The 20,854-nt window shown below is 41.8% G+C and overlaps 2 protein-coding genes across 2 annotated transcripts; one reads left to right on the top strand and one right to left on the bottom strand.

Moving 5' to 3' along the window:
- Nucleotides 1-5: 5 nt before the first annotated feature.
- LOC129507581 (histone H1.3) lies at nt 6-893 on the bottom strand. Its single transcript, XM_055322091.1, has one exon. The coding sequence runs from the start codon at nt 716-718 to the stop codon at nt 59-61; it is 660 nt and encodes a 219-aa protein (XP_055178066.1). The 5' UTR covers nt 719-893; the 3' UTR covers nt 6-58.
- A 4,574-nt stretch (nt 894-5,467) lies between these two features.
- LOC129507856 (histone H4-like) lies at nt 5,468-6,691 on the top strand. The gene is made up of 4 exons (XM_055322601.1): nt 5,468-5,536; nt 5,594-5,814; nt 6,304-6,338; nt 6,424-6,691. Exons 1-3 carry the CDS (start codon nt 5,468-5,470, stop codon nt 6,326-6,328), a joined length of 315 nt encoding a protein of 104 aa, XP_055178576.1. The 3' UTR covers nt 6,329-6,338; nt 6,424-6,691.
- The last annotated feature ends 14,163 nt before the right edge of the window (nt 6,692-20,854 follow it).

Genomic DNA, 20,854 nt, shown 5'->3' with positions numbered 1-20,854 from the left:
AGTGGGTGGCTCTGAAAAGAGCCTTTGATATTTGCAAGACATCCAGGAGCTGCAACTTTTACTTCTTCTTAGGCGCAGCTTTCTTTACCTTTGTTGTCGCCTTGGGTTTGGCCGCTTTGGGCTTAGCCGCCTTGGGCTTCGGGGCTTTGGATTTGGCCGCCTTCTTGGGCTTGGCCGCCTTCGCCTTCTTGGGGCTCTTGGCCACCTTCTTGGTGACGGCGGCCGCGGCGGGCTTCTTGGCCTTCTTCGGGGTCTTCTTAGCGCTCTTCTTGGGGGTGCCGGTCCCCGCCGTTTTCTTGGGTTTCTTAGGAGTGGCCCCGGAGGGCTTCTTGGCTCTGGCCGCGCCCGCCTTCTTGGCCTTGGGCTTGGCCTCCCCGGATGCCGCCTTCTTGTTGAGCTTGAAGGAGCCCGAGGCGCCGGTGCCCTTGGTCTGCACCAGGGTCCCCTTGCTCACCAGGCTCTTGAGGCCCAGCTTGATGCGGCTGTTGTTCTTCTCCACGTCGTAGCCGGCGGCCGCCAGCGCCTTCTTGAGCGCGGCCAGGGACACGCCGCTGCGCTCCTTGGACGCGGCCACCGCCTTGGTGATGAGCTCGGACACCGGGGGCCCGGACGCCTTGCGCTTTCCAGCAGCAACGCCCGCCTTTTTCGCCTTCTTCTTAACAGGTGTCTTCTCTGCAGGTGCGGAAGCAGCAGGAGCAACTGGCGCGGTCTCCGACATTTTCCTGCTTAGCCAAAAAACACAAAAAGCCCGCGAAGACTATCAAGACGACGTGGCGCCAGCCCGGCGGCCGCGGGTTTATATAGAGCACGACTGAGTGATGATTGGCTGCCTGCGCGGTACGCCGCGCTGCTCCGTAGGGCTCCTCCGCTCTGCAGCGTGGCTGTGTTTCTTTCCTCTCAAAAAAGAAGAAAAACATCAGAAATCTAGGCATGAAATAATTAGAGATTTGGAGGAAACGGATCCAAGAGTCTTCAGGCTTCGTTCCTGCCTTATTTGCTTTACCTACTTTCGAAACCAGTACTCTGAAACTTTCCTGATTCTCCAAACTCTCTCGAAAACTTCCGTCAACTTGAGACAACTTTCAGATTTTCCTTAAAAATACCATTTCTCTCTGTTTCCTTTGCACGTCTGTCGTCCAGGGTATTATTCTGCACATTCTTTTCTTTGCGAGCTTACATAAATAAGCTCATTTTTACTCAAACCTACAAGGAAAAACGTTTTTTTCGCGAGAGCAATAGCACAGCTCTCCCACAGTTGTTTGCAGTGAGCACTGGGGATGGGCCCTGGGATTGAAAATTTTACGTTCAAAATAGATAACTATTTTTTTAATAGATTCATTTTTAAGTATTTGAGTGACCAGTACGTAAACTGTTTGATCCCCGTGTTTTGGTGATTTAAACATTTTAGGAAGGATGGGGGGCAATGTTGCTCCATTCATTTTCCAGATAAACAGTTCTAAATGGAAACTTCCCTAAAATAGGAGTAGAATAGATTTTTCAGACCCAGAGTGGGCATTAGAAATCAACCACCAAAACTCTAAGGAGGAATAGTGATATTGTCATAGAAGCAATAGAATGGCAGTTCTATGTCATTTTACCAGTCTGGTGTTGAAGACACAAAGTCACGTGTTTATATCCCATCTCCTTAAAACCAAATTACTTAATGACAGACACCCTGTCCATAAGATATTTTCCCTCCAATACTTAATATAGAATTTTGAACATATTTCCTGTATTTCAAAATGATATTTAAAGTACAAATTTCATTTGACTCTTTTCCAACATTGGAAGTAGGGACATAAGATTAGAAAGCAAAAGTTCTCATTTAAATCACTCTGGATTTTCCTAATGCTTCCTGGACTTTTTACTAACAGAATATGAACTAGGCTGTCACAACCTCAATTATTTGGCTAAATATGTCCACCTAAGAAGTTGAACAAACATTTCACAGACAATAGGACCCACTTTACTGTTTTATCTCTTTTAGTTGTCAACACAACAAAGCTAATGAAATTAGGTAAATATTGGGTAAGTAAGCACAAATTTAATATTCTCTACCAACTAATTGGATACTGAAATTAAACTCCATGCTTCTTAAAACAGATAAACAAGAAGAGTATTTTGGTGTTATGTTTCTTCTAACAAATACCCTTACTATCGAAATTTTGTTATTCTAGGTTACATTCAATAATGATTTAAGAATTTTCTCAAATAAATCCAAGATAGGATAATCAGTTTGGAAGATGTCATCTCTCCACACTTAACTAATTCCATAAAGGGCACTTGGCTTGTTTTTAAATAGTCATTTATTGACGGCACTAACTCAAACCAAGCCTCTGGGATTAGGTCCATGTTATATATCAACCACAAATACTGTGAATAAAGAGGTACATTTATAGGATTGGATCTGCAGCATGCAGTTCTCCCCCCAAAGAGGCATTTTATGAATATCTGGAAGAGGCTATTTGTCATCCTCAATAGCATTGTCAATAGCAATAGTCCCAAACATTATATCAGCCCTGTTTCTTTTCAGATCAGAGGTTATTATTATCTGGACCTAAAGATAGGATTAAAATTAAGATTTTTAAAAGTTTACCATTTCGGTCATCATTGTAGTCAAAACATCAGTTGTTGAATACTCCTTTGGAATCATTCCCTAAATTACATACACTCAATTAAGATAGGTGACAAGTTCCCACAGCAGATGTCACCATTCCATTCTTGTACAGTTCTTGCTGGTTCCCAGGGCTATTTAGGTTCCAAATAAATGAGAAGACCCTGGGGCTATTTCCTTAACTGTAGGTAATCTCTGCCCTTCCCGGAGGGCAATAGTTGAGATTTGATTCCGCCTCAAAAATTCTTCCACAGATGTTTATAGAAGGATGGGGCTTGACTGAATATGATCACTGCTACTGCCTAAGACCCAAGTACTTAACCTCTCTGTAAATGTAACATGGACAACATTCTGGAAAGCTGGCTCATCCCAAGGGACTGTAAACTTGAAATGTTTCCCCTATTACCTTGGTAGCCCACACAAAAAAATTGTGTTCATTATTTTCAAGCCTCAGTCTGTGTATATATATTAAGATGATTGATTTTACACTAGACTGAAACTTTACATTTATTTTATAAATGTAAAAAAAAAAAACTGAGAAAGGAGCACCTGGGTGGCTCAACACTTGAGTGTCTGCCTTTGGCTCAGGTCCTAATCCTAGAGTTCCTGGATCAAGTCCCACATCAGGCTCCTCACAGGGAGCCTGCCTCTCCCTCTGCCTGTCTCTGCCTCTCTCTCTCTCTCTGTATCTCTCATGGATAAAATCTTTAAAAACAATAATAATAATAATAACTGAGAAAAAAACACAGCTGGATGAGTGATCGCTCACTTATTTCACGTTCTCCCAATTTTGGAGAAATTTTGGGAGAAAACCCTCTCATCATAGTAAACCACCGTGAAAGATCTAGGTAGCATTCATCAGGTCAGTCCACCATGGCTGTACTTTCATGTTCCAAAATTCAGTGAATCTCAAAGTTTAAGGAGAAATAGGACTATAAGTAAATACTAAATGAATACCAAAAAGAGTGAAGAAAACATAAGGCCTCGATAGCAGATAGAGCATTGTATTTGGGTCAAATGTATTCAGAAGGGCCATAAGATAGCACATCTTTTTAAATTTCCTATCAGATGCTGTCATCTGAGGACATTCTCCCACTTGAAACATCTCTTCAAGGATAACTATATCTCATTTTATTTCCTAAGAAGGGCACTACTGATGTCAAACTTCCAATTTTCTTTTGTATGTCCCCCTCTGTCTGTACTATCTGGTATACCCAGAAGTTGACTATTCTCCATCATATTTCAAAAATACTCTAATCCTCACTTCCTACAGTAAATCTCACTTTCAAACATCCACCACAGTCCCTTCCCAGTCTGGACTAGAAGTTCCTCAGAAGAAATTTACTGTCACAGCACAGCCCAACAGCATATATGCAACGATAGAATTGTTCCCTATCTGCACTGTCAAATGAACAGCCACCACCTACATGTGGCTATTTAGCAGTTAAATATGGCTGTAGTGACTGGAGAAATTCTTAATTTGATTTAATTTTAAGTAATATAAATTTAAATGAGCACGTGGCTAGTGGCTAACATAGGGCAGCACTGCTTTAAAACAACTCTTCTCAAACTTGAGAAAGCGTACCACCCACTTTGAGATCCTGTTATTTTTAATTGCCATGTCAATTCAGTAGACTTTGGGTTGGATCTAAAATCCTGTGTGTCTAATAAGCTTCCAGGTGATGCTGTTGTTGCTGGGATACAGCTTCTCCACCCTTTACTGCTCAGCAGAAACTGCATTCTGGGCTGATGTCTGACCCCTTACCCTGAGTTTACTTTTCTCTTCCCTCTTCTAAGCTTTTTATTCTTTAAAAAAAGAAAAAGAAATAACATGTATGATCCTCTTTGTAAACCTGGTATTTGTGCACTGATCTTGGCATATACTAGACCCAAACTTGTTGAATGAGTGAACGAATCAGTGATTCTTGTTTGGTGCATAGGAGATCACTGTGTCTTAAGTTTTCAGGTAACTGTAACTGAGTTAAATTTCAGATAGTGAAATGAATAATCTGCTGACTGCCTATACCATAGATACCAGCAGAGAAGGAATTTTTCTTAATTAGCTTTTATAGGACACAGAAGGGACGCACTTACTACGAGTGTGCAGAATGAGTAAATATTGGCATTTCTTTATTAGGTATATCAATGTATCATCTGTGTGTAGAACATTAATTCTCTTTTTTACTTGGACAATATTTTAGTTTCTTAGCGTTGATTTTTATTATTACTTCTGTTGATTTACAAACTTTTACACAGCATGATGCACGTATCTTCAATGTTTTACTGACATAGATCAGTGATAGATGGCAACTTCATAAGACCGGAATTAGAAGGCCTCCGGTCTATCCCCAACAGTATCATTTACGGGAACAGAGTGAGGTCTCCGGGATTCTTCATCTCTACGATGCAAATAGTGCTTTATAAATTTGGGAGTAAAGAGTAGAAATCCAATTAAGGTTTGCTCCCCGTCCTACAGCTCCCTCTTTAATCAGGAATGCTGAAAACCACCTAAGTCTACAAGTTCGGCCAAAGGGAATGTTCCCCTTTGATCTGCCAAATTTAAGTAAGTATTATTAAAATTGTAAGCGTTAGTACTTGCATTTTTAAAAGAATCTTCACATTTAAAAATTAATTTTATTGTCATCCCTCCCTTTTATAGACAACCGTAGAGTCACGGCCTCCTTTTTATAAATGATAAAAGAGCTTAGGGGGCTTAAACAAACATCAAGGATCGGAGGGACCCACAGGCAGACCTGGGCAGGGAAACCCGCGATTCCCGCTCTGCGAGGAAACCGAGAGGGAGAGTCCCAGGCTCCGCCCCTTCCAGGCTTCAGCCGCGAGCCCCGGGCGGAGATGGAAGAGGCGGAGTGGGTGCCGGTCCCGCCTCCACCGTTTCAGTTTCCGCAAGGGTCCGCAGGAGTGGTACTTAAAGGGCCGCAGCCAGGATTTCGGCACTACTGTGACTGTCACTCACTGTAGGTCTTGCCTGGTCGCGGCAAGGGCGGGAAGGGGCTGGGCAAGGGCGGCGCCAAGCGCCACCGCAAGGTGCTGCGCGACAACATCCAGGGCATCACCAAGCCCGCCATCCGGCGGCTGGCCCGGCGCGGCGGCGTCAAGCGCATCTCGGGCCTCATCTACGAGGAGACCCGCGGGGTGCTCAAGGTGTTCCTCAGAAGAAGAGCTGTTTTCGCAGGACGAAGGTAACGCCGCTACCTGGTCCTTCCTTCCCGTGGGCTCTAGTTAGCGCGCACTTCGTCCCCTGGCAGGTTCAACGCAGCCGGCTAGGGTGGCCTTCAGACCAGGCCATGCTCACCCTGCTGCTTCTCTTCTATATCTGCTTTCTCTACCTGAAAACGTGCCCTTGCTTCTCTTGGACAGCATTAGTATGTTTTAATGGAGCCCATGACATATTACCAACTTTTTCCCTTAAGTTCTAATATTCCTCTCCTGGTGCCTTACTCTATGTTATACACTTGTGTCTCAGCTTGATCCAGAGCCCTATCAGTTCCTACCTTTTTCTTATGTTAAATTTCCCAAGTAATCTGGAGTACTTCCATGTCTCATTAACCATTCAGGGTTATCTGACTTCTGCACCACTCACTAAAAATACCCTTGCTGTGGTTACCAGTGACCTAATAACATCTTTGCTAAATCTGACACTGTTCATCTCTCCTCCCTTCTCTTCACAGGGTTTTGTGGTACCTTTCTTCCTGATTCATCCTATGTGAGTATGATTCTTCTCCGTTTGCTTTTGGGGTTCCTGCTTGTGATTCTAACCAATTTACAAACTTGCATTCTCTGCACATCAGCCTATAGATCCTCCTTGAGCCATCTCTTCCATAAATGGTGAGACATACACACACCCAGGAAAGACCTGAGCATGAAAGGTGAAAGGTGTGAAAGGTGTCATCTCTATATCCAGAAGAGAAGAATTTATCACCAGAAACAGGGAGTTGCGCTAAGAGAAATCTGTACAGACAGGCCTTGTTAAAATAAGCCTGCATCTCCTTTCCTCCCCTATTTTTGTTGCTATTTCAGGATTACTACACTTTGTTCAACCTCTATGTAAACCCTTAGGCTAACCACTTTTTGGGTCTTCATTTTCCTGTGAAGACTCCTATGAACACATAAAAATACTAAATAACATGTGTATGCTTTTCTCTAGTTAATCTGTTTTTTGTCAATTTAATTCTCAACCAGACACCCTGGAAGAGTAGAGGGAAGTTCTGTCTCTTGTACATAGCCTTCCAGTCCGATTCTCAATGCCTTTCTGTGCCCAGATTCATGTCCAATCTTTCCCTGCATGCTTCATCACCCCACTTCCCCTATAATCCCTCCACCTCACTGTGGTCAGAGACTGAGTGATGTGCACATTTCACTATCTTTTAGGCAAAACAACAAAAATCAAAAGCCTTCATTGGTTCTCCTAAAATCTACAGAATAAAATCCAATTCTTGGGCAGCCCCGGTGGCGCGGCGGTTTAGCACCGCCTGCAGCCCAGGACGTGATCTGGAGACCCTGGATCGAGTCCCACGTCAGGCTCTCTGTATGGAGCCTGCTTCTCCCTCTGCCTGTGTCTCTGCCTGTTTTTCTCTCTCTGCATCTCTGAATAAATAAATAAAATCTTTAAAAATAAAAAAAAATAAAATAAAATCCAATTCTTGTGTTTTTTCTGGCACTTGCTCACCTGCACAATCTCCTCTTCCAGTCTCTGTCCCCATCCAACGCTGACTCCTCCAGCTGAATATACTCAACAACTTGTCATATGTGGAACTTTGTTTTCCTCAACAGTGTCCTTTATATACACCATTTCTTCTTCCACAAAGAACCTGCAACTCCTTTGGAGATTCTACAAAAATCTTTTTCCTCCACTGCTCTGAGGTTCTCTGGCTGGGCCCTGTAAATTACACTGAGAAAAGACAGCCTAACGAGAGGAAAATAAACAGAAGCTTATCGTGTGCATCACATACACACACAAGCACTCAGTGGTAACTCAAAGCGGAAGTTAAGAGTTTGGGATCTATGTATCTCACTTCTTAGGGGAGAGGGAGTGAAGGGCTCTCATGGAAAAGCAAATGACTTTTTGGAAAGATAAATGGACCCTAAAAGAATAGATGGCAGATATGATAGCTGATGACAGTCTGTCTGGAAGTGGTACCAGCTTCTCATTTCCAACAGGAGACTAGTCTTGCTCCTGAGGAGGGGATGTATGATACTGAGTTATTTTTGAGGATCCGCATTTAGGCAAAGAAAGATTTCAGGAACTCCAATGCCTTCAGCACAAAATTAATTCTTACGCTTTGTATAAGTGCTTATATAGGGTGGCATATTTTGGGGTGGCATATCCTGATCCCCTTCATTCCATTAAGAGTTTCCTTCAGGAGAACTTCACCTGATTCTCCCAGGAAAAATCAGTGCCTAGGACTTCCTAACATTCGAAAAAATGTACTTCACACATATGCCTAACACAACTTCAGAGTTCCCTATACGACTTCCGAGCTGCTACACACTTAAACAGCTCCCTAGAGACCTTAAAGACTTGGACAATATCTTCATTTTGATATTCTCAGGACCCAGGTAATTACCAGCACATGTTATTCCCTTAGTAAATATTTGTGCAATGCCTAAATGATTCAATCAATGATTACACTATCAAAGGCCACAAGAAAACTTTTATATGAATTCTTCCCCTTTAATATTAACTGCTCCCCTAGAACTTTTTCCTCTCTTAACATTTTCCTTTAGACAGATGTCAGGCTTGTAGCTACAAAGCCCTATTGCAGACTTTTAAGATACAGACTGTAAACCCTTAATTTGTAATAAATTGTTTAATGGTTCCCAACCTGCATTTGTAAAATAAATATGCCTCGTTTCTTGTTCTTACAGATCTTTATTTTAATGTCCACCTTTCAAAGAGGATAATTTTACCCAAAATTTTCTCACAAAAATGCCACTTTTATAGGCTCGTATGTAATCAAAGTGAGCTAGATTTCTACCACTATTTAATGGAATAGCCATATGTTGCTATGGAATTCCTAAGCTTTATTTTGCTGGCATGAGTTATAAGAGAAAGGAAATAAAAGAGGGATTAGCAGGATTTGGTAGGTCCATATTTGCTTTAAGTGTGTTTCAAAAACACCTATTTTTGGGGTGCCTGCGTGGCTCAGCTGGATGGGCATCCGACTCGATCTCAGGGTCATGGTTTCAAGGCTCCATGTTGGGTGTGAAGCATACTTAAAGAAAAGAACAAAAAACTGTTTCTTTAGTTCTCTAACTTGAGTTGATCTTTTCTATAATGTAAACTTTCCATAAATAATAGTGAAAGGGAATAGAAGGGAAGGGAGAAGAAATGGGTAGGAAATATCAGAAAGGGAGACAGAACATGAAGACTCCTAACTGGGAAACGAACTAGGGGTGGTGGAAGGGGAGGAGGGCGGGAGTGGGGGTGAATGGGTGACGGGCACTGGGGGGGGGGCACTTGACAGGATGAGCACTGGGTGCTATTCTGTATGTTGGCAAATTGAACACCAATAAAAAATAAATTTATTATTAAAAGAAAAAATATATAATGTAAACTTTCCTAGAAATGTGTTATTATGTTTTTAGCATATTCACATATACAGTATGAAAAATAGTTATTGCAACAGATCTTTTATGAAAATATTTAATCATCCAAATTAATTTACTCTGAAAATGGTATGTTTATTCAGAGTTATTGACTGCACTTTTTTTCTTAAAACTTTCTTTCTTTTTTTTTTTTAAGATTTTATTTGTTTATTCATGAGAGACACACAGAGAGAGGCAGAGACCTGGGCAGAGGCAGAAGCAGGCTTCCTGCAAAAGGCCTGATGCGGGACTTGATCCCAGGACCCTGGGATCACAACCTAAGCCAAAGGCAGACACTCAACCACTGAGCCACTCAGGTGTCCCTTGACTGCACTTCTGAATCCAAGATTAAAATTTGGATTTACCTATATCTGATGTGGGAACCAAAGACAAAAGAAAAATAAAATTTCCTTACTTCTTATCACCTACTGACAAAGCCTTTAAAACAGGCAGGCAGAGTGACATTCCTCTAGAAATTGCCTCAATGTTAATACTTTGCTAAGGGCAAAAGGCAGTCATAGCTTACAAGTATCCTAACCTCCAGGATCCTGTAAGTCTACTTTAACATTAAAAAGTCCATTTGGAACTTTCCTTTATCTCTAGCCCCACCCTCCCCATCCCACCCCCCCCACCCCCACCCTTGCCCCTGCCAAGATACTTGTTGGCAATCACCCTCCAAGCATATGACCTGCCGATATACATCTGAAGAGTCTCATGACTTGAGTTTTTACCAAACAGTAATAAATGACCTTTTCCCAACAATAGTTAATCCACTCAGGATCCTGGAAACCTTGCTTCCAAAATACCGGAAAGGCTTACTCTATCTCTAACCTCCTTCCTCCAGGGCAGTTCTTCCTATCCCAGTGCTTTAATAAAATCACCTTTCTGCACCAAAGATATTTCAGGAATTCTTTCTTGGCCATCGGCTTTGAGCCCTAACATCTTTCCTACATTGTATCCATTGATGTGGATTTTATTAGAATAGAATAGATAGAAAATATCAAAGTACCATTTCATGTAATACATGAAAATATCACATCATTAAATTTTGGTTTCAAGCATATATGGTTTTGTTTTGTTTTTTTTTCTGGGGAACTTGGAAGACAAAATGTTTGCAAACTACTGCAAACATTTATTTGCATAAACTACTGGTCCATTTCTTTTTTTTTTTTTTTAAGATTTTATTTATTTTTTCATAAGAGACACAGAGAGAGAGGCAGAAACATAGGCAGAGGGAGAAGCAGGCTCCAAGCAGGGAGCCCGATGTGGGATTCGATCCCAGGACTACAGGATCACACCCTGAGCCAAAGGCAGAGGCTCAACCGCTGAGCCAACCCAGGCGCCCCATTTATTTCTTTCATACATTTGTGCAGTTCCCAGACTAGAGCTTGGCCTCCTGTAACCGGGCTCCTGACCTGCAACCGTCAGCCTCCCTCACAGCTGAAATGGATATTTGTGGCCAGGCGCCACTGATCAGGCTCACCTTCCAAAGACGACTTTTCAGAACTGATGGACGGGACAGCAGAGACTATTTGGAGCTACCCTTCTGCTGGGACAGGAGCTATCAGAACATCCAGACTTTGGTAGTGGCACCAACCATGGCTTCCAGGTGGGTCAAGTACTGATGGCAGCTGTGATGGCAGCTCTAATGGCAGCGCCAGGCTGACCGCATAGCTAGGTTTTGGGTTTTGTACCTGGAAGTGTCTTCAGGCCTGGTTCCACAGCCCTCCCCAGAACGTAGTCATCTATTCCTTTAAACATCACCTTTAAAGTTTGATCAGTCAGAGTCAGCCTTTCTTGTCTGCAACTAAGAACTCTCTCTCTCTTTCTCTCTCTCTCTCTCTCTCTCTCTCTCTATATATATATATATATATATATATATATATAAAATATGTAACAAAACATAAACTCCTATATTCATATGTATATATATAAAGTGGTTTTAAATGCTTTCTGGTATATTTTAGATACTTAAAGCTGCTTCAGGGCACCTGGGTGACTCTGTCAATTGAGCATCTGCCTTTGGCTAAGATCATAATCTCAGAGTCCTGGGATGGAGTCCTATGTTGGGCTCCAGCTCAGCAGGGAATCTGCTTCTCCCTCTGTCTCTGCCCCCAAATGAATATATAAATAAATAATGTTGCTTCACAACAGTGATGTGTAAGGGAGATAAAATGAACAGGATAAAAACACAAATTTTATTTTCCATGTGCGTGGAGTCTTCACAAGAAAACAAAAACCCAGAGAAGTGGCTAGGCCAACGTACTTACATACTTGGTTGAACGAAGGAAATCATGAAAAAAGTAGTTAGAATGATATAGGGAGGCTGAAGGAAGATAAGGGTTATTTTAATAAAGTCCATTTTTACAGATTTCTCTCCATTTCATTTCCTGTCTCTGGTGAGAAGAATGTTTTTTCCTCCTGGGACAGGGAGGGGCAACCTGTCACATGGGAATTTTAGCTCCTGCTTTCAGAAAGTAAAAGGAAGGTCAGAGCACCCTTTTTACATCTACTGTTTTTCAAATGCCTTTAGCTGAAAATACTCAATTTTCTTTTAAATTTATTTATTTGACTGAGAGAGAGAGAGCACAAGCAGGGGGAGTAGCAGAGGGAGAGAGAGAGGCAGGCTCCCTGCCAAACAAGGAGCCCAATGTGGGACTTGACTCCAGGACCCCGGGATCATGACCTGAGCCAAAGGTAAACACGTGACCAACTGAGCCACCCAGGTGCCCCAAAATGCTCAATGTTTTGATTATCAAGTCCAATTGACTTGATCTCTGATATCAAACCAGCATTTACTGAGGTGGCATGCTCTGAACCCCCACAAATGCAGAAAGGCTTCATTCCTTGTTGTGGCCACGGTGGACAGAATACCCAGCCCGGCCCCCCCTGCAAAGATGCCCACTTCCTAGTCCTCAGAGGCTGGGAACACATTAAGTTTCCCGAAAAGGACTTTGCAGACGCAATGAAGTAGAAGGTGTAGAGATGAGGTGATGATTCCAAATTATGCAGTGAGCTCCATGCAATGCCTGAATCCTTATGAAAGGAGACATGAGAGTCAGAAGAGAAGTGACCATGGAAGTGGAGACTGCATCAGAGTGCTTGGCAAACACAGGAATGACCATGAGTCAAAGAATGTGGGTGACTTCTAGAAGCTGAAAAAGGCAAAAAAAAAAAAAAAATTCTCTTCTAGATCTTCGTTGTAATACCTTAGACCCATTTTGAACATCTGACCTCCAGAAGTGGAAAACCCTAATAAATTTCAGGGTTTTTTTCTTTTAAACAACTAAGTTTGTGTTAATTTGATAAAGCAGCCACAGGAAATTAATACAAAACTAATATATCCTAATTGAAGTAACTTTTTTATATATATATTTTTTATTTATTAGAGAGAGCAGAAGCAGGGGAGATGGAGAAGGAGTAGTGGACTCCAGGCTTGATTCCTGGACCCCAGGATCATGACCTGAGCCAAAGGCAGATACTTAACTGACTGCACCACCCAGGCACCCTCCAATTGAAGTAGCCTTAACCTTCTGTCATGCTGTGAAAATTTGACTTCAGATTTTACCTGGGAATTTAACCTACACTTGACATAATAAACTCTAGTTCCCAGAGTAAAAGGCATAATTATTTTATTTCTAAGATGTGCAGTTTGGGTTCTTAATAAAACCAATACTTAATCTCCTATGTGACAAGCAATGAGGTGGACTGTGCTCCCAGATAGTAAAGATCATCAAGACATCAAGGTGGAACTATATATTATATTGATAAAAGTACAGACAAAAAGACCACCGGAATATAGTAGAGAACCCAGGAACTCTCACACCTGGGAGCACTCAGTATGGGGTAGAGAAGGCATAACAGACCTGCAGGGGAAATGTGATGCCTTCTGTAAATGATGCTTGGAAAGCTGTATATCCACATGGAAAAAATGAATGAAATTAAAATTTCACCCCAAGATGACTAAAGAATGAAACATGAAAGGCAAAACATAAACTTCTAAAAAATAGCATAAGTAAGTATCATTGTGATCTTGGATTAGAGAAGAAACTTTGTAAAATAAGACAGGAAAAAGGAAAAAATAAAATAAAAGATGGATAAATGTGATGGTATTAAAAACAAAGAATGCAGTTTGTATGGGCAACCATGTAAAGAGCAAAAATATGTCACAAAACTGAAAAAGATATAAAACTGACAAAATGCTAGGATCTAGAATATATATCAATACCTATTTAAATTAATAACAAAAAGGGGGAAATTATATAGAAATTGGACAAAAGACTAGCTCAGGAACTTCACAAATGAGAAAAGCCGAATGACTGACTAATATGCCAAAAATACATAGAACAGGGGTGCCTGGGTGGCTCAGGTGGTCAAGTGTCTGACATCTGATTGCAGCTCAGATCTTGATCTCACAAGATTGAGCCCCACATTTCGCTCCATGCTCATCAGGGAGTCTGCTTGAGATTCTCTCCCTTTGCCCCTACCCCGCTCCCATGCACAAGCTCTCTATTTCTCTCAAAAAAACAAACAAACAAAAAAAAAAGCAGAACAGAAGAGAAAGTCACAACATAGATCATCCCTGTGTGACTGCACCGTTTTCCAAATGCAGGGATCCTTTCTATCACCCTGCTATGAGGGCAGCCTAACCAGAATCACATGGGGTCAGGGAGTGGCTCATCCCCAAACTGTTGGTAGGACACATGTGCTATTAAGAGAAAAAGGTAAAGCAGGGATAAATGGATAACTATTGAAAATAAAGCAGAATGCTAGAGAAGAAAGACCATGGACTTTTGTTCCTATAGGCCCTAGATTGACTCCTTGTATTTACCTTCCTTGGTATTTAATCTTAAACAGTTGGCTTAACTTCTCAGCCCCACTTTCCCATCTCTAGATTGGGGCATAGGCTCTGGCCAGGCTGTTTTGAAGATACAATGAAATCAGACAGACAGAACAAATATTATACTCCAAGCATAAATGAATCAGGTCATTGCTCAAAGGACTTACAGTCCCCAGTTGGCATAAGTTCAAAATGCCATGTCACACTCAGAAAGTTATATGTAAACAATTAAGAACCAACAATAGTTATTTCTGTAAAATCCTTAGCTTGTTATTAGGTAAATTGGTTCAGATAGTATCAGATAGTAAGGCTTTCGTAGGGGTGGAATGGTTGGTCACAGTAACTCACACTTTTCTTATAAAGTTCATAATGTGTACCCAGAGTGTTTAATTGGGTCCTCACAACAATTTTGGGAGGTAGGTATGGTGATTTATCCTGTTTCTACAGGGGTTCAGACATGAATTGACTTGTAAAAATTCACTCATGTTAAATGTCCTCCGTGGCTCAGATTGCTCCTGAACCTCAGGAACAGACCCAAGATGCCACTCTAAAGAGAAAGTGTTAATCTAAAATGTGGCTGACATAAAAGAATACACAGAATGGAATGCCTGGGTGGCTCAGTGGTTGAGCATCTGCTTTTGGCTCAGGTCGTGATCCCAGGGTCCTGGAATTGAGTCCAGTATCAGGGTCCCCGCAGGGAGCCTGCTTCTCCCTCTTCCTATGTCTCTGCCTCTTGTGTGTCTGTCATGAATAAATAAATAAAATCTTAAAAAAAAAAAAAAAGGAAAAGATACAGAATGAATTAGTGCATCATTCTTGTCCCAACAGTGGGAGGACCAGACCAAGTTTACTGGAAGACTGATACAGCTTATTTTAAAAGGAGACAAAAGAACTTGTCAACGAGTGTGCAGCATTGTTGAGGGGGAAAGGGTGCAGTGGGTGCTAAGGCTTAGTTGGCCCTCCAAGTATAGTAATCCTAGAGTGAAAGTCAGTTTCTCTCTCCACTTCCCCCCGCCTTTCCACCTTCATGTAAGACCTACTCCGCTCTTGCCACGCCATCTGCCATGGCCTCCACATTGCTCTGCACTCTGATCCACTCTGACATCTGCTAAACTACAGAGGTGGCTTCTCCACAGGGAATCTTTTGACACATGAAACCTATACCAGATGTTCCTTCTCTGTGTGAATAAAACCAGAATCCTTGTCAGCATCTGCAAGATCCCTGACCACCTATCCTACTTTGTTCCTAGTAGGTTCTCAGTTGGCTTGGTCACCTCCTTTGGCTATTTTCCCCAACCATACTGGCTGCTCTGTCGTTCCCAGAACACACAAAGCTTGTCTCGCGTTGAGACTTTCCTCTTTGCAGGTCCCCTAGCCTGGAACACCCTCAGCCAAGCTCCCTCTTGAACTCCAGATCTTTTAAGTATGATGCAATCCCTCCAAGAAGCCTTCCCTGGCTGTCCCATCTAAAGTGATAGGCCATTTGCTATGAAATCACCCAGTTTCTTTCTTTTACAACACTGCTCACCATCTGAAATTACCTTCTCTATGCACTTGGGCATTGTCTGCCTCCTCTCACAAGTACCTAGCATAGTACCTGTCACACTGTGGGTGCTCAGGACATCTGGTGTGTGCTGAATATAAGTAGAGGCAATATCTCAAGAGGAAACCTCAGTCCTTTTCCTCTTAATGCCTCCTACCTGCAATGTTGTGATCATGTATAATCAAGTACCTCACCAAGAATATCAGCATCGCATACATAGCAGTGGGGAGGAAAACCATCAGCTTTGGAGAAACACACGTTTTAAATCCTTACTATTAGTTTGATTCAACCACAATCTGTAAACAAACAGTTATCAGCTAAGCAGACATTTAGTAAAAAGACCACAGGCTTCTCTCAGAAAACCTCACGAGGTAACCTCAGACAAGTCACTGAATCTCTCTCAACAGCTCTTGTAAATTCTGAAGTCCTCTGCTCTTCAAGGCCACAACCCTAGATGTAACAGCCATTTTAGTTTTATATATTAGCTTTCTTCTTTACAAATTAATTGGAGTGCTGTTTGAATTGAGCCCATTCCCCCAAGGGCCTAAGCACTTGTTGAGAAACTAAAACAAAATCAATGATGAGGCTGAAAAGCCTAATAATCATTTGGGGCTATGACACAGGTAAGTTCTGTGTCAGAAAGACCTATGTGCATGCCATGGCAAATGTTATTTACCAAACACTTGCTCTTCCCATCTTCCTGTAAGTTATCTTCTTCCCTGTTGGATCCCCACACCCCTGCCCCCTTCTCCTTAGCTCAGGATGATAGAAACCTCAATTACGTGACTGTTGAGGAATCTCCTTTTTATGGGGCCCTCGTATGTATGATATTTGCTGTTCCTCTGTTATTCTGTCTTATGTAAGTTCAAATATTTGACCAGCCAAAAAACTAAGAGAAGGGAAAAATCTGCTCTGTGAAGCCCATAACACAAGCAACCAACCCACTTCGGTCTATAGTGAGGAGCTACAGAAATCTTGGAAGAGAGGATTATGGCTCCCGGGGCTGGAAAAGCCAGGTAGCCATTCCATTGAATGATGTGAGTGCTGCCAAGTTCGCAAAGAATAGGTGGAAAGGCAGAGAACAGAGGGTCCCATGGGTGCTGCCTGTCCTGGAGAGCTAAAGTAACCCTGTGCTTGTCTTCAGAGTGGCCACATGCTCCCAACCACAGTGGGAGCTAAAAGAACCCTATTGTGATTCAAAATTCTCCTTTCCTCTCTTCTCTTGGAGAATTGAAGATGCTTTGGGTTTTAGAAGCAAAATATAAGAGAAAGATTCATTTAAAATTTATTGATGATCATCATCTATCCCTCACATGGGTTAAACTAAGATTTAGAGATAAAAATTCAACTCTCAAACACTGTGTAATACTGCACACCACTTCTTGGAGTGTGAACACTCCAAGTGTTAACACTTTCCAAGATCTCAAACCAGAAAAGAGAGAAGCCAAGATTCAACCATGTCTCTTTGACTTCAAGACCCTCACAACAACCCTGTGGGGAAGGTATCATCCCCATTTTACAGATGAGGTCAGTGAGGCACAGAAAGGTTGTGACTTATCACACAACTAGTAAGTGTTGGAACCACAATACTAAGCCAGTCACTCTACCTCTCGTCTGCTGTTTAAACCCTGTTGTACGGAGATCCCTGGGTGGCGCAGCGGTTTGGCGCCTGCCTTTGGCCCAGGGCGCGATCCTGGAGAGCCGGGATCGAATCCCACATCGGGCTCCTGGTGCATGGAGTCTGCTTCTCCCTCTGCCTGTGTCTCTGCCTCTCTCTCTGTGTGACTATCATAAATAAAAAATAAATAAATAAATAAACCCTGTCATGCAAGGGCCCAAAATATTCCGGTGCCTAAGGGAAAGTTGATTGAAAAGCTTGGCTATGATTGAAAAAAAAAAAAAAGTAACAAAAGAAAGGACTTTATGTCTAAGAAATGGAGCAAAGATTTATAGATATCTGTTTGGAGGTAGCAAAGTACCAAAATCATGCAGTGACCTTGTTATAAGTTGAGCAGCCCTGCTAAAACCTTACCCAAAAATCTGGTATATACTTGTCCAAAATATCATGTTCATATTAAAACACATGCACAGGGGCATCTGGGGAGCTCAGTCGGTTAAGTATCTAACTTTGGCTCGGGTCATGATCCCGGGGTCCTGGGATCAAGCCCAGTGTAGGGCTCCAAATTCAGCTGGGAGTCTGCTTCTCCTTTCCCTCTACTCCTCCCCCCACTTGTTCACACACTCTTTGTCTTACAAATAAATAAAATCTTTTAAAAGAACACATGTACAAACTGGAGGAAGTTACGAAAAATAGCTCACAACGGGAAGGTAAAGGCAGAAGCAAAAAACCAAGTTCTATAATTCACATAGAAGAATCTAAAAATAGCCATTTATCTGTGGTAAACTTTAAAAAAATCTTTTAAAATTTCTAAATGCAACCTTGAATTAACATCTATTTTTTTTAGTTATGTTCTGTTTCATTTTTTGTTTGTTTTTAAATTTAAAACACATGAATTATTTTGTCAGGTTTCAATTTTTCCCATGGAAAACCAAATGCCAATCAATTATACATCATTCTGAACTCAAATTTCATATATTTAGAGAGTAAATATTTAATTCTATGAAATGGGGTATATAGAGTAAGTTTTTTATAATAGTTTATAAAGTCCTATGTGGTCCATGAATGGTTTGAACTGTGACATCATCCCTGCAAGCTACTTCCAGTCACAAGACAAAGACTTTTAAATCTTTCAAAAGATTCATCTGTCATAAGAACAGATAACTTTCTAGATCTTTCACTTTATAAAACATGGAGATGGCCTACTTCAAACATAACTGTACTGGGTGTCTTCCAGTTGGCCTCCAGACTTAGCTCTACCTTCTCCCCCTGACCCTTAACCATGTAGGGCTCCCCTATGTGGATCTCATCAACATGTTACCTGGACCCCCACCTCTGGTTGGGTTCAGCCAGTGAAACCACCTGTAGGAGTTGGGAGGAAAGGAGAGATGGGTTTTGTGAGTATTTATTCCCATTCCAGGGGTCCCACAGACTTCCCCTCTCTCAACACCTCAGCACCTGGTAGGGATCCCTCCCCGTGCAGCTCTCTTAACTGCTTCCCTCGCCCCTTTAGGCTTGTAGGGGATAAGCTGTCCCACTTACCAGGACTGCGGTGAGTTACAATTTCTTGAGGTTTCTGTTCCCTGCACTCAGTTTGCAAATAGCTTCTTTAGGAAAATCTCTTCCTATAGCCCAATGTGAGGGGGCTCTCTGTTGCCTGTTTTGACCTTAACTGAACAGTGACATTAACCAAAACTGGTGACTACACAGCACAAAGTGCATGATCACAATATTCGAAAAAGATGATGCAAGCAGGCAGATTCCCAGTTCTTCAGTTGACAGGAGGGACCATCCTCACTCAGGCAACTGCCGGCCCTCCTTCTTCAGAAATTCTTCCCCGAGCTCCATGGCATTTAATACTCACTGTCCCCTGAATCTTCACTCTGGTGGTTGTCCTACTCTTTGCTAGCATGGCCCGAAGCAACCCATTCCATGTCCTTCACCTCTGGCCAACTTCTGCATGAAGGGAATAATACACATGCCTCTGACACACATCCTGGGATCGAGTGTCCTGCGGCTTCTGTCACCTCTCTGCACGAAGACAGATCTTTACACTCAACCTGTTTAGAGCATCTCTCTCATAATGACACAGATCACTTTCAACACATTTTGTCACCTGTTTTATTTTTCCCCAATTTGTATTATAAAATATTCAAATGAAGAAAAAAGATAAAAGATGTGTTGGTCAATTATCTTTATAACCATCACCTAAATTCAGTAACTGAGCACAATTCACCACTTTTGTGGATATGTCTAGGTGCATGCACAGTTTTTGCTGAGCCTTTTAAAGGTAGATTGCAGGGATCCCTGGGTGGCTCAGTAGTTTAGTGCCTGCCTTTGGCCCAGGATGTGATACTGGAGTCCCAGGATCGAGTCTTGCATCAGGCTCCCTGCATGGAGCCTGTTTCTCCCTCTGCCTGTCTCTCTCTCTCTCTCTCTCTCTCTCTCTCTCATAAATAAATGAAATCTTTAAAATAAAAAAATAAAAATAGATTGCAGACATCATGAGGCCTCTACCCTCAAATATTTCAGTATCTAACTCCTATGAATAAGAGAATTCTCCACATAATCTGAACATTATCAAACCTAAAAAAAAATTAATTCATAAAATGACCTAATAGTCTGAAATCTTCCCCACTTGTCTCCAAAATGGCCTGTATAGCTTTATCTATAGAACTAGGATCCAATCAACACACCTTGTTCAGTGCTATATTACTTGAGTCTCTCTTAATCTTGAACAGTCCTCCACCTGTTGGGAGAAACCAAACCAATTGTGTTATATAATGTCCTACATTCTGATTTGATGTTTTTCCCTTGTCATGGTGTTAAACTGGGTTCTTTATCCCTGTACTGTGTGCAAACAGCAGCATGAGACATGATTAGATTCTTAACACATTTGTCAAAGGTGATGTTCTGATGTTCTGTATTTATAATACACAAGGGAAGGCACATAGGTGGTTGATTACTTCTAGTGGTGCTAAGTAAGAACACTTAGCTAACACGTGGCGGGGGTGGGGGGGGAGCATTGGTCCACTGTAAAGATATTTTTTCCCTTTGCAAATAAGGGTGCTTGAGGATACTTTGACACTGTTTAAATCTTCTGTTCCCCAACTTTTTCCCCAAAAGATTTTAGCATTGATTATCTCTGACCATCTGGTCAAAAATAGGTTTGACAATAGGACAAAATTTGTGTGCAGGAAATAGATTCAATATGGCATATGCTAAGGTTTATGCTCATTTCTGTTTATTCTAGAGCTGGGGATCTGACTCAGCAGCACGTAATATGACTGGGAGATTCCACCACTTCCAGACACACACACACACACACACACACACACACACACACACACACACAAATGTATGTTGAAAAAATAAAAGCTAACACTAGAGAAAACATCCTAGTATATTTTGCTAAACTTTTCTATAGCCGCCTTAAAGAGGCAGTGTAGCAGTTTGACATCTGGGCTGTCTGGAGGCAGTCCAAAAATTCCACATCTATGAACCTGTCTAACCCACCATTTCATTGCCTGCTGTATCTCCAAATTTAACTACTTCCCGCCCGTTGATCCATGGATCCTGAAAGTGTTCTTTCGATACTACATTCGCAGCAGCTGATAACGAACACCAAACAGC

Source organism: Nyctereutes procyonoides, unplaced genomic scaffold (genome assembly GCF_905146905.1).
Source record: "Nyctereutes procyonoides isolate TBG_1078 unplaced genomic scaffold, NYPRO_anot_genome, whole genome shotgun sequence".
NCBI classification, from domain to species: Eukaryota; Metazoa; Chordata; class Mammalia; order Carnivora; family Canidae; genus Nyctereutes; species Nyctereutes procyonoides.
This window is presented reverse-complemented; position numbering and strand designations above follow the sequence as displayed.

Excerpts from the sequence above, each read along its gene's own strand:
- LOC129507856 (XM_055322601.1), top strand. The coding sequence starts at position 5,468 with ATGGAAGAGGCGGAGTGGGTGCCGGTCCCGCCTCCACCGTTTCAGTTT. Across the intron at positions 5,537-5,593 it reads CGCAAGGGTCCGCAGGAGTG|GTCTTGCCTGGTCGCGGCAA; the intron begins GTACTTAAAGGG and ends CACTCACTGTAG. Across the intron at positions 5,815-6,303 it reads GCTGTTTTCGCAGGACGAAG|GGTTTTGTGGTACCTTTCTT; the intron begins GTAACGCCGCTA and ends TTCTCTTCACAG.
- LOC129507581 (XM_055322091.1), bottom strand. The coding sequence starts at position 718 with ATGTCGGAGACCGCGCCAGTTGCTCCTGCTGCTTCCGCACCTGCAGAG.